General features: G+C 39.5%; 1 protein-coding gene across 3 annotated transcripts in view; it reads right to left on the reverse strand.

Annotated features, from left to right (window-relative positions):
- TBC1D31 (TBC1 domain family member 31) overlaps window positions 1-13,019 on the reverse strand; it is a 61,213-nt gene that overhangs the window by 4,710 nt on the left and 43,484 nt on the right. For 2 of the 3 annotated variants that reach the window (XM_067711365.1, XM_067711364.1), the window contains exons 17-20: window positions 9,622-9,714; window positions 6,924-7,064; window positions 5,592-5,786; window positions 4,654-4,777 (exon numbers count right to left, since the gene is read on the reverse strand). In XM_067711365.1, coding sequence (XP_067567466.1) covers window positions 4,654-4,777; window positions 5,592-5,786; window positions 6,924-7,064; window positions 9,622-9,714 — 553 coding nt within the window. Of the gene's footprint in view, window positions 1-4,653; window positions 4,778-5,591; window positions 5,787-6,923; window positions 7,065-7,582; window positions 7,646-9,621; window positions 9,715-13,019 lie in introns of all 3 variants that reach the window. The other variant, XM_067711366.1, reaches the window with a different exon arrangement.

A 13,019-nucleotide genomic window follows, 5' to 3' on the forward strand; every position in this document is an offset into this window, starting at 1 on the left:
ATGATTCACATATCAGATCCTTCCAAATCTGAGATCTCACAGTTCCTTGTCTCTCATCTGTCCTCCTATATCCCTCCTGCCCACGGCTATTGGGGAGGATGAATTAAATGCCGTCTTGTAAATATCACACAGCCAGTGGTTCCCCCCCTTTGCTTATAGCAACGTTTCAAACACTGCTGAGCAGATCCACCTGTGAAACTTTAAAACAAAAATCTAGCTTTCTGGTTTTTTTAAAAAAATTATTTAATTTTGGCTGCACCGGGTCTTCGTTGCTGCACGTGGGCTTTCTCTAGCTGTGGCAAGTGGGGGCTACTCTTGGTTGCAGTGCATGGGCTTCTTATCGCGGTGGCTTCTCTTGTTGTGGAGCACGGGCTCTAGGCACGTGGGCTTCAGTAGTTGTGGCGCACGGGCTTAGTTGCTCTGTGGCATGTGGGATCTTCCCGGACCAGGGATCAAACCCATGTCCCCTGCATTGGCAGGCGGATTCTTAACCACTGCGCCGCCAGGGAAGCCCTTTCCATTTTTTTTTTAAATCTACAGAATTAAATGTGAGGTCCTGACTATGCATTTTTTAAAAAATTTGTAATGTATCAAAAGATTGCCAGTCACTAGTACAGTAAAAAGTGAAAGTTCTTTTCTCTATACTTTTTTGCACTACAACTTGCTTTTTTCCTTCATTTAATGTATTTATTTTAAAGCCCCAAAAGTGATTCTTATTATTTAAAATTAGTATTTATTTACTGAAGTGGTATTACCTGTACCTCACAAAATTCGAAAGGAACAAAAAGGTACAAAATAAATTTCCTTCCTTTCCCTAACCACGTTCCTTGCCCAGGAGGCAAGCCCTGTACTCTGTCTTCCGCAGGCCATTCTGCTCTGCAGCCAGGCTGGTCAACAGGAGGAAGCCCACTGCTCAGCCTGAAGGTCCCCATCACCTACATGCTTCAGTGATATCTTTAACCATTCTTGTACAGAAGCTCTCTGCTCCAGCTGGCCTTACCTGAATCACCACGACAGGCAAGTCTCTGCCACTGATTCATTACTTTTAACAAGTTCTGTCTCATGCAAGGAGTTCATGGAAGCGTTTGGTTGGGGAATCCACAAAAATGATTATGGGAAAGTGCTGTGTGTGTGTGTACGTGTATGTGCATGTTTCTGGGAGAGAGCCTCAGAGGGACCCACAGACTGTCAGTGGTTAGAAAATGGTGTAATATAACGTTAGAACTGTAACAAAATTAAAAATCGCCTAGTCTATAATCTTCTCATTTTACAAATGAGGAAACTGAAGACCAGTAAACATTTCTTAATAGGCACAAATGAAACACAAGTGGGTAAATAAACTAACCAGAGGTACACAGCTTATTGACTCTGGCTAAGATTCTTTAAACTCTGTCTTCGTTTACCATGAGGCTGGAACCAGAACCTGGTGTTCCCGACATCCAGCCTGGGCTCCTGCACCACACCATGAAATCCTCCCTCCCTGAAATGTCCTCCAATTGCTCTAAGCTCTTCCCTTTCTTCAAGGCCCAGTCGCTTTAAAACCTGGTCCAGTGGCCCTACCTGGCAACCAGCATTTACGAATGTCATTAAAAAAATGTTTCACTGAGGTAATTCACATACCACAGAATTCACCCCTTTCAAGGGTACAGTTCAGTGTTTTTAGTATACTTAGAGTTGTATAATCATCACCACTAATTCTAGAACATTTTCATCATCCCCCAAATAAACATCTTACCCACTAGTGGCCCACTCCCCTACCCCTCCCACCCACAAACCACTAACCCCCTTCTGCCTCTACAGGTTTGCCTATTCTGGGCATTTCATGAATAGAATCATATTAACATGTGGCCTTTTGGTCTAGCTGCTTTAACTTAGCATAAGGTTTTCAAGGTTCATCCATTTTGTACCATGAATCAGTAGTTAATTCCTTTTTATCACTAAATAAGATTCCATTGTGTGGCTATACCATGTTTTGTTTATCCACTCCTCATTTGATGGGTATTTGCGTTGTTTCTACTTTTGGGCTATTATGAATAATGATGCTGTGAGCATTCAATGTACAAGTTTTTGTAGGGATATGTTTTCAGTTCTCTTGGGTATATACCTAGGAGTGGAACTGCTGGGTCATACAGTCTCTCTACATTTAACCTTTTGAGGAACTGCCAGACTGTTTCCCAAAGTGGCTGTACCACGTCACATTCCCACCAGCACTGTTCCAATTCCTCTGATCCTTGCCCCCACTTGTTAATGGATTACATCCATGCTACTGATCATGAAGTTGTATCTCACTGTATATCTATTTTTAATTTGAATGTTTTCTCATGTGGTTTTGATTTGTATTTCCCTAATGACTAATTTAAGCTGAACATCTTTTCATACGTGTATTGGTCATTGTATATCTTCTCTGGAGAACTGTCTGTTCAAATCCTTTGCCCATTAAAAATCTGGACTAATATTTGATAAGACATCACTCGCTATTCAGTTTAAGTTTATGGGCCCAGGATTTTAGAAGCAGTGAGGGTCATCCACATTGTCCAGAAGGTTCTATTTTGGGGGGAACAATAAGAATTCCCCCCCATTGCTAATAAAGATTGACACTAGGCACAAATGTAAATAAATGATCTGTCGTGGGCACACTCACCTGCTTCCTACTTCCTGGTGCCTCGCTTCTAGGCTCTGAGTGACAAACCAATGCTGAGCACTTGCAGTCAACATGCCGTTCTCCTAATTACAGCTGATTAGCCTCCAGTTTTAGGATTAAGTGACGCTGATTTAATCTATACACCCTGATTAAGGCGATGATCAAATCCTTACACATTTGCCTTTTGAAAAATGAATGATTATTAACCAAACTATCTCTCATTGGTGAAATTTTGGAACGTCGAAAAAGCGTAGGTGGCCTGGGAGGAAGGCACCCTGGAGGCGGAAGGGCCACATGTAGGAAGACTACGGACGCAGGGAGCTTTTTGCAGTCTCTTTCCTTTTCCATTTCTAAATTCGTAGGTTCTCCAAGTCTCAAATTTCTTTTCTTTCTAATGTTGGGGTAAGTGTGACAGGGTTAGGGAGAAGTGGCAGCTCCAGTGGTTTGTGTCTTTTAATTTGTGACATTCTGCTCCCCACTTCCCCCAAGGGCTCCGGGCGCTATTTGGGACCTAAACCCAAAAGCGTGAGAGGTGATGAGGGGTTTCAAAAGCAGCCTAATTAAATGATGATAGCATATAACCTCTGTTTTTGCTTTTCAATCTGTGCACTACAAAAGTAATGACAAAGGTAATGCACAGAGCAGCATTAGTCATAAAAGCCCAAAAGCGGACACAACCCAAATGTCTATCAATTGATGAATGGATAAATAAAATGTGGAATACTCATACAATGGAATATTATTCTGCATTAAAAAGGAGTGAAGTACTGATCATGGTTGAACCTCAAAACATTATGCTAGTGAAAGAAGTCAGACACAAAGGACCATGCAGCATATGATTCCATGTATATGAAATTTCCTGAATAGGCACATCTCCAGAAACGGGTAGGTGAGTGGTTGCCAAGGGCTGGGGGGAGTAGCAGGAAATGAGGACTGACTGCAAATGGCCATGGGGTGTATTTGGGGCTGTGAAAATGTTCTAAAATCGATCGTGGTGATGGCTGCACAACTCTGAATATATTTTTTAATATATGGTAACATAATACTGTTGAATTGTATATTTTTAATAGGTGAATGGTAGGGCATGTGAATTACACATCAGTAAGGCTGTTATTTTAAAAAGTAATACATAAACATTTTATAAAAGACTGAAACAATACAAGATATAGTAAGACAGAAGTTCCCTGTAAAGGTACTCTATTTTAGAATTTTAAATTTATTATTATTATTATTTTGGCCGTGCCATGGGGCTTGTGGGATCTTAGTTCCCCACCCAGGGATTGAACCCGGACCACGGCAGTGAAAGCGCTGAGTCCTAACCACTGGACTGCCAGGGAATTTCCAAGAATTTTAAATTAAAAGTTTGATTTTTCATTGAATGCCACTGGTAAGCCTTGCACCAAAACCTAATGTTTGATTAGATCCTATAATAAGTTTCCTTGTGTTACTTTAATAAACTGTTGTTCTGAGGACCAGCTATTGGCAAAGCACACATTTTTACTAAAATTAACTAGAAATAGCACTTTGGGAACAAATCATAGTCTAGTACATTAAGGGGATGCCAAGGACCGTGGAATAAAACAATTCTACAGGATGGCTGAGAAATTTTTCTTAATTGGAGCTTTTTTTTTTTTTTTTTTTTTTTTTGCAGTAAGTGGGCCTCTCACTGTTGTGGCCTCTCCCGCTGCAGAGCACAGGCTCTGGACGCGCAGGGTCAGCGGCCATGGCTCACAGGCCCAGCCGCTCCGCGGCATGTGAGATCTTCCCGGACTGGGGCACGAACCCGTGTCCCCTGCATCGGCAGGCGGACTCTCAACCACTGCGCCACCAGGGAAGCCCGCTTTTTTTTTTTTTAAACAGCCCCACCTCCTCATCCCACCCTTTTAACTGAGCACTAATTTGACTAAAAGTGCCAAAATACATCTCAGGGATTTATCCGTGATGAGAGACCACAGTAAATGAATGAAGGTGTTAACACCATGAAGGGAGAGAGAAGCATTCACGGTGCTCACCTTTATGACACGGATGTTGAGCGTGTATCTCATTCTCCAGGAACCACCTTCTAGAGGCATCTGAAGGAGCAGCAGCTTTCTTTTCTGATTTCAAATGAAAGTCCTGTTCTTCAGCTTCCTCCCACTAAATACAAATAAATGAAAAAAAAATCACATAAATTTGTGCTAATGCAAGTTCCCATAGTGAAGTAGCCCCTTTTGTCTCCTCTACTTTATATTTCCAAGGCACGTAGGATTTATTTGGTATTAGGGAATCTGGGTGCCTGTCTTGGCTCAAGGCTGTTGAAAGCAGAGGCACTTCTGACGTCCCTACTATTCAATTCCTCAGAGTGCCATACGGGTCCCAACTGTCACTGAAATAGTTCATTTCAATACATTTCAGATCTCAAACCTTATGGGATTGAGCTTTTAAAATTAATGGATGGAAAGGTATCCATGAGAATGAAAGACATGCTCCAGGAAATAGTGCAGAAAGGTTGAAGGGGGCAGTTTTTCTGATGACCTTGGAGCCAGGATACCAACCGTGGACTGCCCACCTCCAGACTTTTCATGTGAAAAAGAAAAATACTTCTATCTTGCTTATAGTTACTGTTATTTTGGTTTTTGTTACTAATAGCTACATATAATTCCTAACTGTTCAAAGTCTTTTACGTTGCTAGTATAAAAAATTAGGTAAATTAAAGTAGTAATATTATACAATCAGCTAGAACAAATCCACGAGGTTGGGAAGTTGAGACACTAATGTAACTGAGAAAGACACTTAGTCATTCTTAGGTGGCATCAACATTGGACTTCTCTGAGCTCTACGTATTAAAATTAGATCATCTTTAAGATCTTTTCAAACACGCATTATGTGGTTTGATGCTATTGCCATTTGATTATGTACTATTTCAAGATTTAAATGATTAATAACAAGAAGTTTATAACATCATTCTTACCTTTTTAGCTTCCCCCTCCATCACTGCATTTAATACTTCCATTTCTTTCTTTCTGTTTTTCTGAAGCAGTTTGGCTACTTCCTGGTAACATTCATTTCGGTGTAGATCGTCGCATCTTTGTTTATGTAAAGCTTGAATTCGCCAGTCAGTATTTAGACATGCTTGTTCAGCTTTTGCCAAATTTTCTTCGATTAACTAAGAACAATTCGTAAATTTCAGAAACAAGTTTAGACTACATAAAATACGGTATGTCCATTCAACATATCCAAGCGTCCAGGACAGATGTTCACAACCCCGGTTGCATATTAGAATCACCTCAGTGTTTAAAACAAACTGATGTCCAGGCTCCACCACGTGTTTAAAACAAACTGATGTCCAGGCTCCACCACAAACCAACTAAATCAATCTGTTTATCAGCAGGATATTGGTACTTCTAGAAAGCTCTTCAAGTGGTTCTAATGTATAGCCAAGGTTGAGAACTTCTAGGCTAAGGGATGGGTGGAATTAAACAATTCCTATGTTTCAGTCCTTTGAAAAGGAGTCAGAAGAACCTATTTTTACAGACTGGACAAAAGCCTATAAGGACAAAAAAGGGGGGAGGGGATATTCTGGGGGGGAAGCCAAGGGACAGAACAGAAGGTAGGGAAATCTTACACCATTCCTGGCTTTTGGAACAGGGCCAGGCCCTGCCACAGACCCACTTACCATTTCATTAAAGGGATAATTGACAAAGTTCTATGCTGAAGCCATTCATTTAAGCCAGCATTTCTGAAAGGATATTTCCATTCATTTAAGCCAGCATTTCTGAAAGGATACTCCACAAGAAATTCTATAAGATAAGTTTAAGAAAATTTCTTAAAGATTCACAATGTGCCATATCCTCAAACCTGGCATGGAAATACCTAACTTTAAGACAGCGTTTTCAATACGTGTCATCCCCATTTTATTTAATACTAGTTATTGATATTCTACAGAATACACTTTGGAAACGCTGGCTTATATACCAGGCAGAGGCCTGATGTTTTGCAACTAATCCACTCAGGGATAATTTCGGAGACTTAACAATGGAGGGCACTAAAATTTATAAAGTTATTCCCTATGTATTTTCTTCCAAGTCTTGAAATTCTCTAAGAGTATAAAAGACACATGTATATGGCTGTCAGTGAAGTAAGTAGCCTCTAAATAAAATAATGTGAATTCCTAGGAACTGTGATAACTGAAGCAAAGAAACAAATTAACTTTATAGAGTTCATTATTAAATTCCTTCTTTTAAAAGAATGGCAGATGGTAATTCCTCCTTCTATAGATACACTAAATTCATCATATTTTTACCTTCTGAGTGTTTTGGTTCTGAGTTTGATCTGTTCCTATCGGTCTATGAAACATGTGATCTTCAAGATCCACTTTTCGTTTATTGGCGTCTGCATCTTCTCTCATTTCTTTTGCAATAGCTTCTTGATTTCTAGTGAGATTCTGTTAAAGAAATCATTTTAAAAAAATCACCAATCCATATAATAATGATGTTAGAACACAAAAACGTCTTTGCTCTTTTTCAGAATACCAAAACTGTAATCATCTAATTTTCAAAGTAAAGCAAACAGTGGTGACATCAGTGGAAATAAGAGTAAGGACCTCTGAAAATTCTCTCATCTATAAAAGCACTGAAATCACTGGCAAAACAAACTTTTTTCAGAACTCTGGAAATAAACTGAAGGCTTACAGCAATCTGGGGAGCATTTATTCATAAAAATGGCTGAATCTTAGTAAGAAAGACGAACTTTGTGGCATTTTAAACTTGCATTATTCCTATTCCTATTCCAGCCACCCCTAAGCTCTGCCATTAGCTTGGAAAATCATTAGCCTGGCAGCCAATGGAGGGGACAAAATGGAGTTGAGGTCCTTGTAACTCCCATTCCCAGAGAACTGTCACCATCTGACTTGGAAGACCCCACTTTCAAGGCTGTTTTTATTTGACCTGACTCATAACTCACCTGTAGCCTTTTCCCTGGGGATGTCTGCTGAAAACCATCAGGGGAAACTGTTGAACATCGTGACTGTCCAAGGCAGTGGATCACAGAGCAAACAACAGGCCAATCAAAAAGCTTTGTAGGAAAAGCTGGGGAATCAGATACCTATAGGGGGCTCTGAAATGCTCCAACAGATTCCAGGGACTTCAGAAGGCCGTGTGCATGTGTACAATGTGTGCGTGCCAAGGGCTGTGTGAATGCTCAGACCTGAGAAGGTCCTAAGCGCTCAGCTCTGGTGAACTGAGGTTTTGCAAAATCAGGAAGTGAAATCTAAGAGTTGTAAACTATCTAACTTGAGTGTTGAAAGTGTGCCCGAAAATGATGCACACGGTGCCTCTCGGCAAAGACTAGAGGCTTTCTGGTTCAAGGGATCTAAGGAAATCTCTGTCTCGTCACCAGGCTACCTGAGTAGAGACTTCAGTGGCTACGCATGACGAAGAATACTTTACAGAATAATTCAGAAAAGTCACTAAGCAAAGAAACAACAAGAAACCCTTAGGAGAGAAAAGAATGTGATTTCCAGAAATGTCCTCTTCCTTAAAATAGCTAGTTTTCAACAAAAAATTACACGATATAACAAAAACCAAGAAAGTATGGCCCTACATGCTTTAAACAGACATTAACCACATGATCTCCGAAGAAGATATAAAAACGGACAATGAACATATGAAAAGGTGCTTGATATTAGTCAACAGGTAAACAACAAATGCTAATTGAGGAACATTCTACAATCTATCTGGCCTATATACTTCAAAAGTATAAGTGTCATAAAATATAAAGACAAGACTCAGGAGTGGTTCCAACTGAGAGGAGAATAAAGAGACATGACAACTGAAACAAATGGAGTAGCTTAGATTTTCTTTTGCTATAAAAGACATGTTTAGGACAACTGATAAGATGTGAATACGGTTTATACAACAGATAATAATATGTTAATGTGCTGATTTTGATCACTGTACTGTGATTATGTAATAAGGATTCCTTGTAGAAAATATACAATGAAGTATTCAGGGGTAAAAGAGCATAATGTCTGCAACTCAAACAGCTCAGGAAAAAAAACGTGTGTGTGTACAGACAGAAAGAGAAGGATAATGCAAACTTAGCAAAATGTTAATATTTGAGAATCTGAGAGAAAAACACTTTGAAATTTTTAGTATTTTCTTGCAAAGTTCCTGTTAATTCTGAAATCATGCCCCCGGTGCCACCACTCCACCTCCCCCGCAGAAAAGATAGTAAAAACTAACCTCAAGCTTAGTTCAAATGAATGAATTGTAATTCAGAATCACAGGAGACCCAGTGTAAATTCCTGGGGCTCAGATTTAGAAAAAGGTCAGTGTAGAAACTTAAAGTGTTGTAGTTATGAATGGATGCTATGGTTTAAATCTTATTTAATGTGAGCAACAATCATATGCACGTTACCTGTTACGTATTTGTAGTTATCGCTAATTTCGAACTCAGTCTGACTTTAAGAGGACTGAAGGAAGTGAAAACGTGGTTTCAACATTAAATAAATGAGTAACATAATGCTTTTCCCCAACAAAAAATATCTACAGCAGTAAGAAAGTTTCCAGTGTCTTGGAAACTGAATTATACGTGCTAAAGTAGGTCCTTGCTGATTTGATTCCAGAAGCTTCAAATTTCGAGTGCTTTACAGCTCGTACCTGACTTACCTGGTAGGATCCTTGTGAAGTACTGGGGTAATTCTGCAGTCACTATTACACAGATATGAGGAAACTTAGTAAGTTAGTAAAAGATCCTGAGGCAAAATCTGGGGCTTACATCTGGTGCTTCAGACACTAGACTAAGTTGTTAAGAGAAACATGAATTAAAGAATTACAACAAACTGTGCATTCAGACATTCTGGCTACCTTACAATCCTGGATAACACTATGCTCTTCTTGAAAAAAAAATATAAAATGAACATTAAAAAACCTTGAATAAACTGTCTAAAAAGAGTTCGTACAAACTCTGCTTTTCTTCTATTGGAAGTTGTTGATTTCTACCTTCTCGTGAAGGCTCTTTTGTGATCCGAGTTCCAGACGTCTCATTTCTAGGTCTTTGGCTGTGGCAACAATGTCTCGATCTCTCATACGTACCTACGGCCAAATAACAGACTGTCAATACCAAAAACAATTTACATAAATATTTTTTGTTTAATAGATGAAGTAATCTTGTGATATGAACAACCCGCTAAATGCATTTAAAATAAGAGGTATTGGGTTTTTGAAATGAGAGTAATTGCCAATCTATTAACATTCACTGTGGAATCTAGAAATAACGTCTGAGTTAAAGTTAAGCATAATTTTCTAAAAAAGAAAACACAATTACCATATGCTCATCTGCCCAGACTGGGGGAACAGATGGCAGCTCTTTCCATATTACATTAGCCATATTATGAGTTAGAAAAACTTGAGCAATTTCAATTCACAGTGGATAAAAATATAAAATGTTTAATCTTATTCGATATAACATTTATTTAATGTTCTTTTTGATTAAACTTCTATACTTTTCTAAATTCGGTTTGGCAACTAGTAATTTCAAGTTAAAATTTACTGTGGACTGTTCAGCCTGTATGTGCCCTGCTTGGACTTAGCCAATTTAAAGTTCACCTTTCTCGAAATCTGATTCCTTGGGAGCTTTTCAGTCCTATACACTAGAGGATTTGGATCAGGAACTCATAGAGACTCCTGGGAACTGTCTTAAATACTTGGCTGCCTAAAATGCTCATCCTTTAGGAGTGAGAATAACATGGTATGTGTTTCAGAACAAAACAAAACAAACTATAACCCATGAGGCATCTAACCTAATCATTTCATCCAACCAGTAAACGGTTAATGATTGCATGACTACTTACACGCATAAGGCAAAGTGTTAGATATTGTAGACAAACTATCAAATACATATAACCAGAGAAACAAACAGTAAAAATGAGAGTATAGTGGGATGTGCAAGGACATGCATCCAAGGAGTAAAAAAACCACGGACGGAAAACCAGTTCACCTTAAAGAGGTTCCTGAGAAAGCAGTTAGCTCAGAGGTAGGGAGACTTGAGTTGATGAGGCAAGAGTAGTTGTAATGCTAAGAGGTGGAGGAGACGTTTGGCATAGCAAATAATGCTTTTTAGGAATTTCAATTACAGAAGCTCTTTTGTTCATGAATTTTCAGAGATACAAACAGCTATGTACCAGAGCAAAACAGATCAACTTTGCTTGCTACTAACAGATGTCTGTGTCACTTGTACGTGTCACTTTGGACTCAAGCTGCCTTTCCTGCTGGTGCCTGAACGGTGAGTAGAGAAGCTTCTGCTATTTAGCAGGGTCAGAGCTCACTATCAGACCAGGGAGATGGAAGGGCAGGAGGCTGGAATGGGAGGCAGAGGCCAGATCGTGCCATTGAAAGGACTTGACAGGATTCTTTCACCAAAAAAACCGCCTTCCACTATCTCAAAGGGGTTTGGAATAAAGAGATCAGAGTTCTAAGCCTGTATTACTTTTGGGGAAGAACATAGATTTTCTAGAATAATGAATTACCAACCTCATTTACTAGACGAGATAGTTAAAAGAAATCATGGATTTTAAAAACCAACTTAAAGTTAATTGGCTTTAAACAAAACAAAGTATTATCTCATGCTATAAAAAGAGATAATAGATTATTAATATAGATGAATGAAAATCTTAAGAAAAATTTAAATATTTACTACTTTATCAAAAGCAAGTTTGAAACTCCTTAATTAGTTTACAAATTCAATGCAATCCTAATAAAAATTCCAATAGGATGGGGGGATTCAGAGAGAGAGAGGGAGAGATAAAATTTTCAAAGTCTATTTGAAATGATAAACATTTGAGAATACTGAAGAAAACTCTTTTTTTTTTTTTTGCGGTACGCGGGCCTCTCACTGTTGTGGCCTCTCCCATTGCGGAGCACAGGCTCCGGACGCGCAGGCTCAGCGGCCATGGCTCACGGGCCCAGCCGCTCCGTGGCATGTGGGATCTTCCCGGACCGGGGCACGAACCCATGTCCACCTGCATCGGCAGGCGGACTCTCAACCACCGCGCCACCAGGGAAGCCCCCAAGAAAACCCTTTAAAAGGCACACTAATTATGGCAATTAGGCCTACTAATTAGTAAAACATTACACAGGTGTTATTCACACAGTGTGGTACTGGCTTAGGAATAGACAGCAAAGGAGGAGATCAAGTTTATAAGGGAACTGAACATTTAATAACCATCAGCTGGCAAAATGACTTCGCTAATATTCAACAAATGCTGCTGGGAAAATTGAAAGAAGTAAGCTTGGTTCCTAACTCATTCCTTACATTCAATTTTCAGACACATCAGGGGCTGGCAAACTTTTCCTGTAAAGGGTCTCAGAGTTAAATACTTTAGGCTTTGTGGGACATCGTTTGTGTCAGCTATTCACCTCTGCTATTGTAGTGCGAAAGCAGCCAAAGAAATATGTAAACAAATAAGTGTGATCGTTTTCCAATAAAACTGTATTTATGGTCACTGAAATTTGAATTTCATGTTTTAAAAATTTAATATAATTTTCATGTCATGAATTATTATTCTTTGATTCCGATTTTTTTTAACTAGTGAAAATGTTAAAACCATTGTAACTCACGAGCCTTAACAAAACAGGTGGTGGGTCAGATTTGCTGGCACACAATAATCTGCTGACTCTTAGGGACTTCCCTGTGGCGCAGTGGTGAAGAATCTGCCTGCCAATGAAGGGGACATGGGTTCGAGCCCTGGTCCAGGAAGATCCCACATGCCGCGGAGCAACTAAGCCTGTGCGCCACAACTACTGAGCCCACGCTCTACAGCCCGCGAGCCACAACTACTGAGCTCGCATGCCACAACTACTGAGGCCTGCACGCCTAGAGCCCATGCTCCACAACAAAAGAAGCCACCGCAATGAGAAGCCCGCGAACCTCAATGAAGAGTAGCCCCCGCTCGCCACAACTAGAGGAAGCCCGCGCGCAGCAACAAAGACCCAACGCAGCCATAAATAAATAAATAAATAAATAATTAAAAAGATAATCAAAGATTTAAAAAAACAACAGTAAACTACAGAACTAGAAGAAAATAGGCATAAGTGGTAATATAACCTTAAATGGGAAGGTTAATAAACATGACAGAAAACCTAGAAGTCATAAAAAACTAATGAAGTTGGTTATCCAAAAATTAAAATATTTTACATAATGAAAAAAAGACACTGCAAACATTCTTAAGAGTCAAGAAACACAGACCGAGCAAAACATTCTCAACAGACAAAAGGATTAATGCCCTGACTCTATGCTGTGAGGCAAGCACTATAGCCACATATAACTGCTGAGTCACTTAAAATGTGATTAGCCCCAATTGAGGTGTGCTACAAGTATAAACTGACTATTAGATTTCGAA

This window comes from Pseudorca crassidens, chromosome 17 (genome assembly GCF_039906515.1).
Source record: "Pseudorca crassidens isolate mPseCra1 chromosome 17, mPseCra1.hap1, whole genome shotgun sequence".
In the NCBI taxonomy this organism is placed as follows: domain Eukaryota; kingdom Metazoa; phylum Chordata; class Mammalia; order Artiodactyla; family Delphinidae; genus Pseudorca; species Pseudorca crassidens.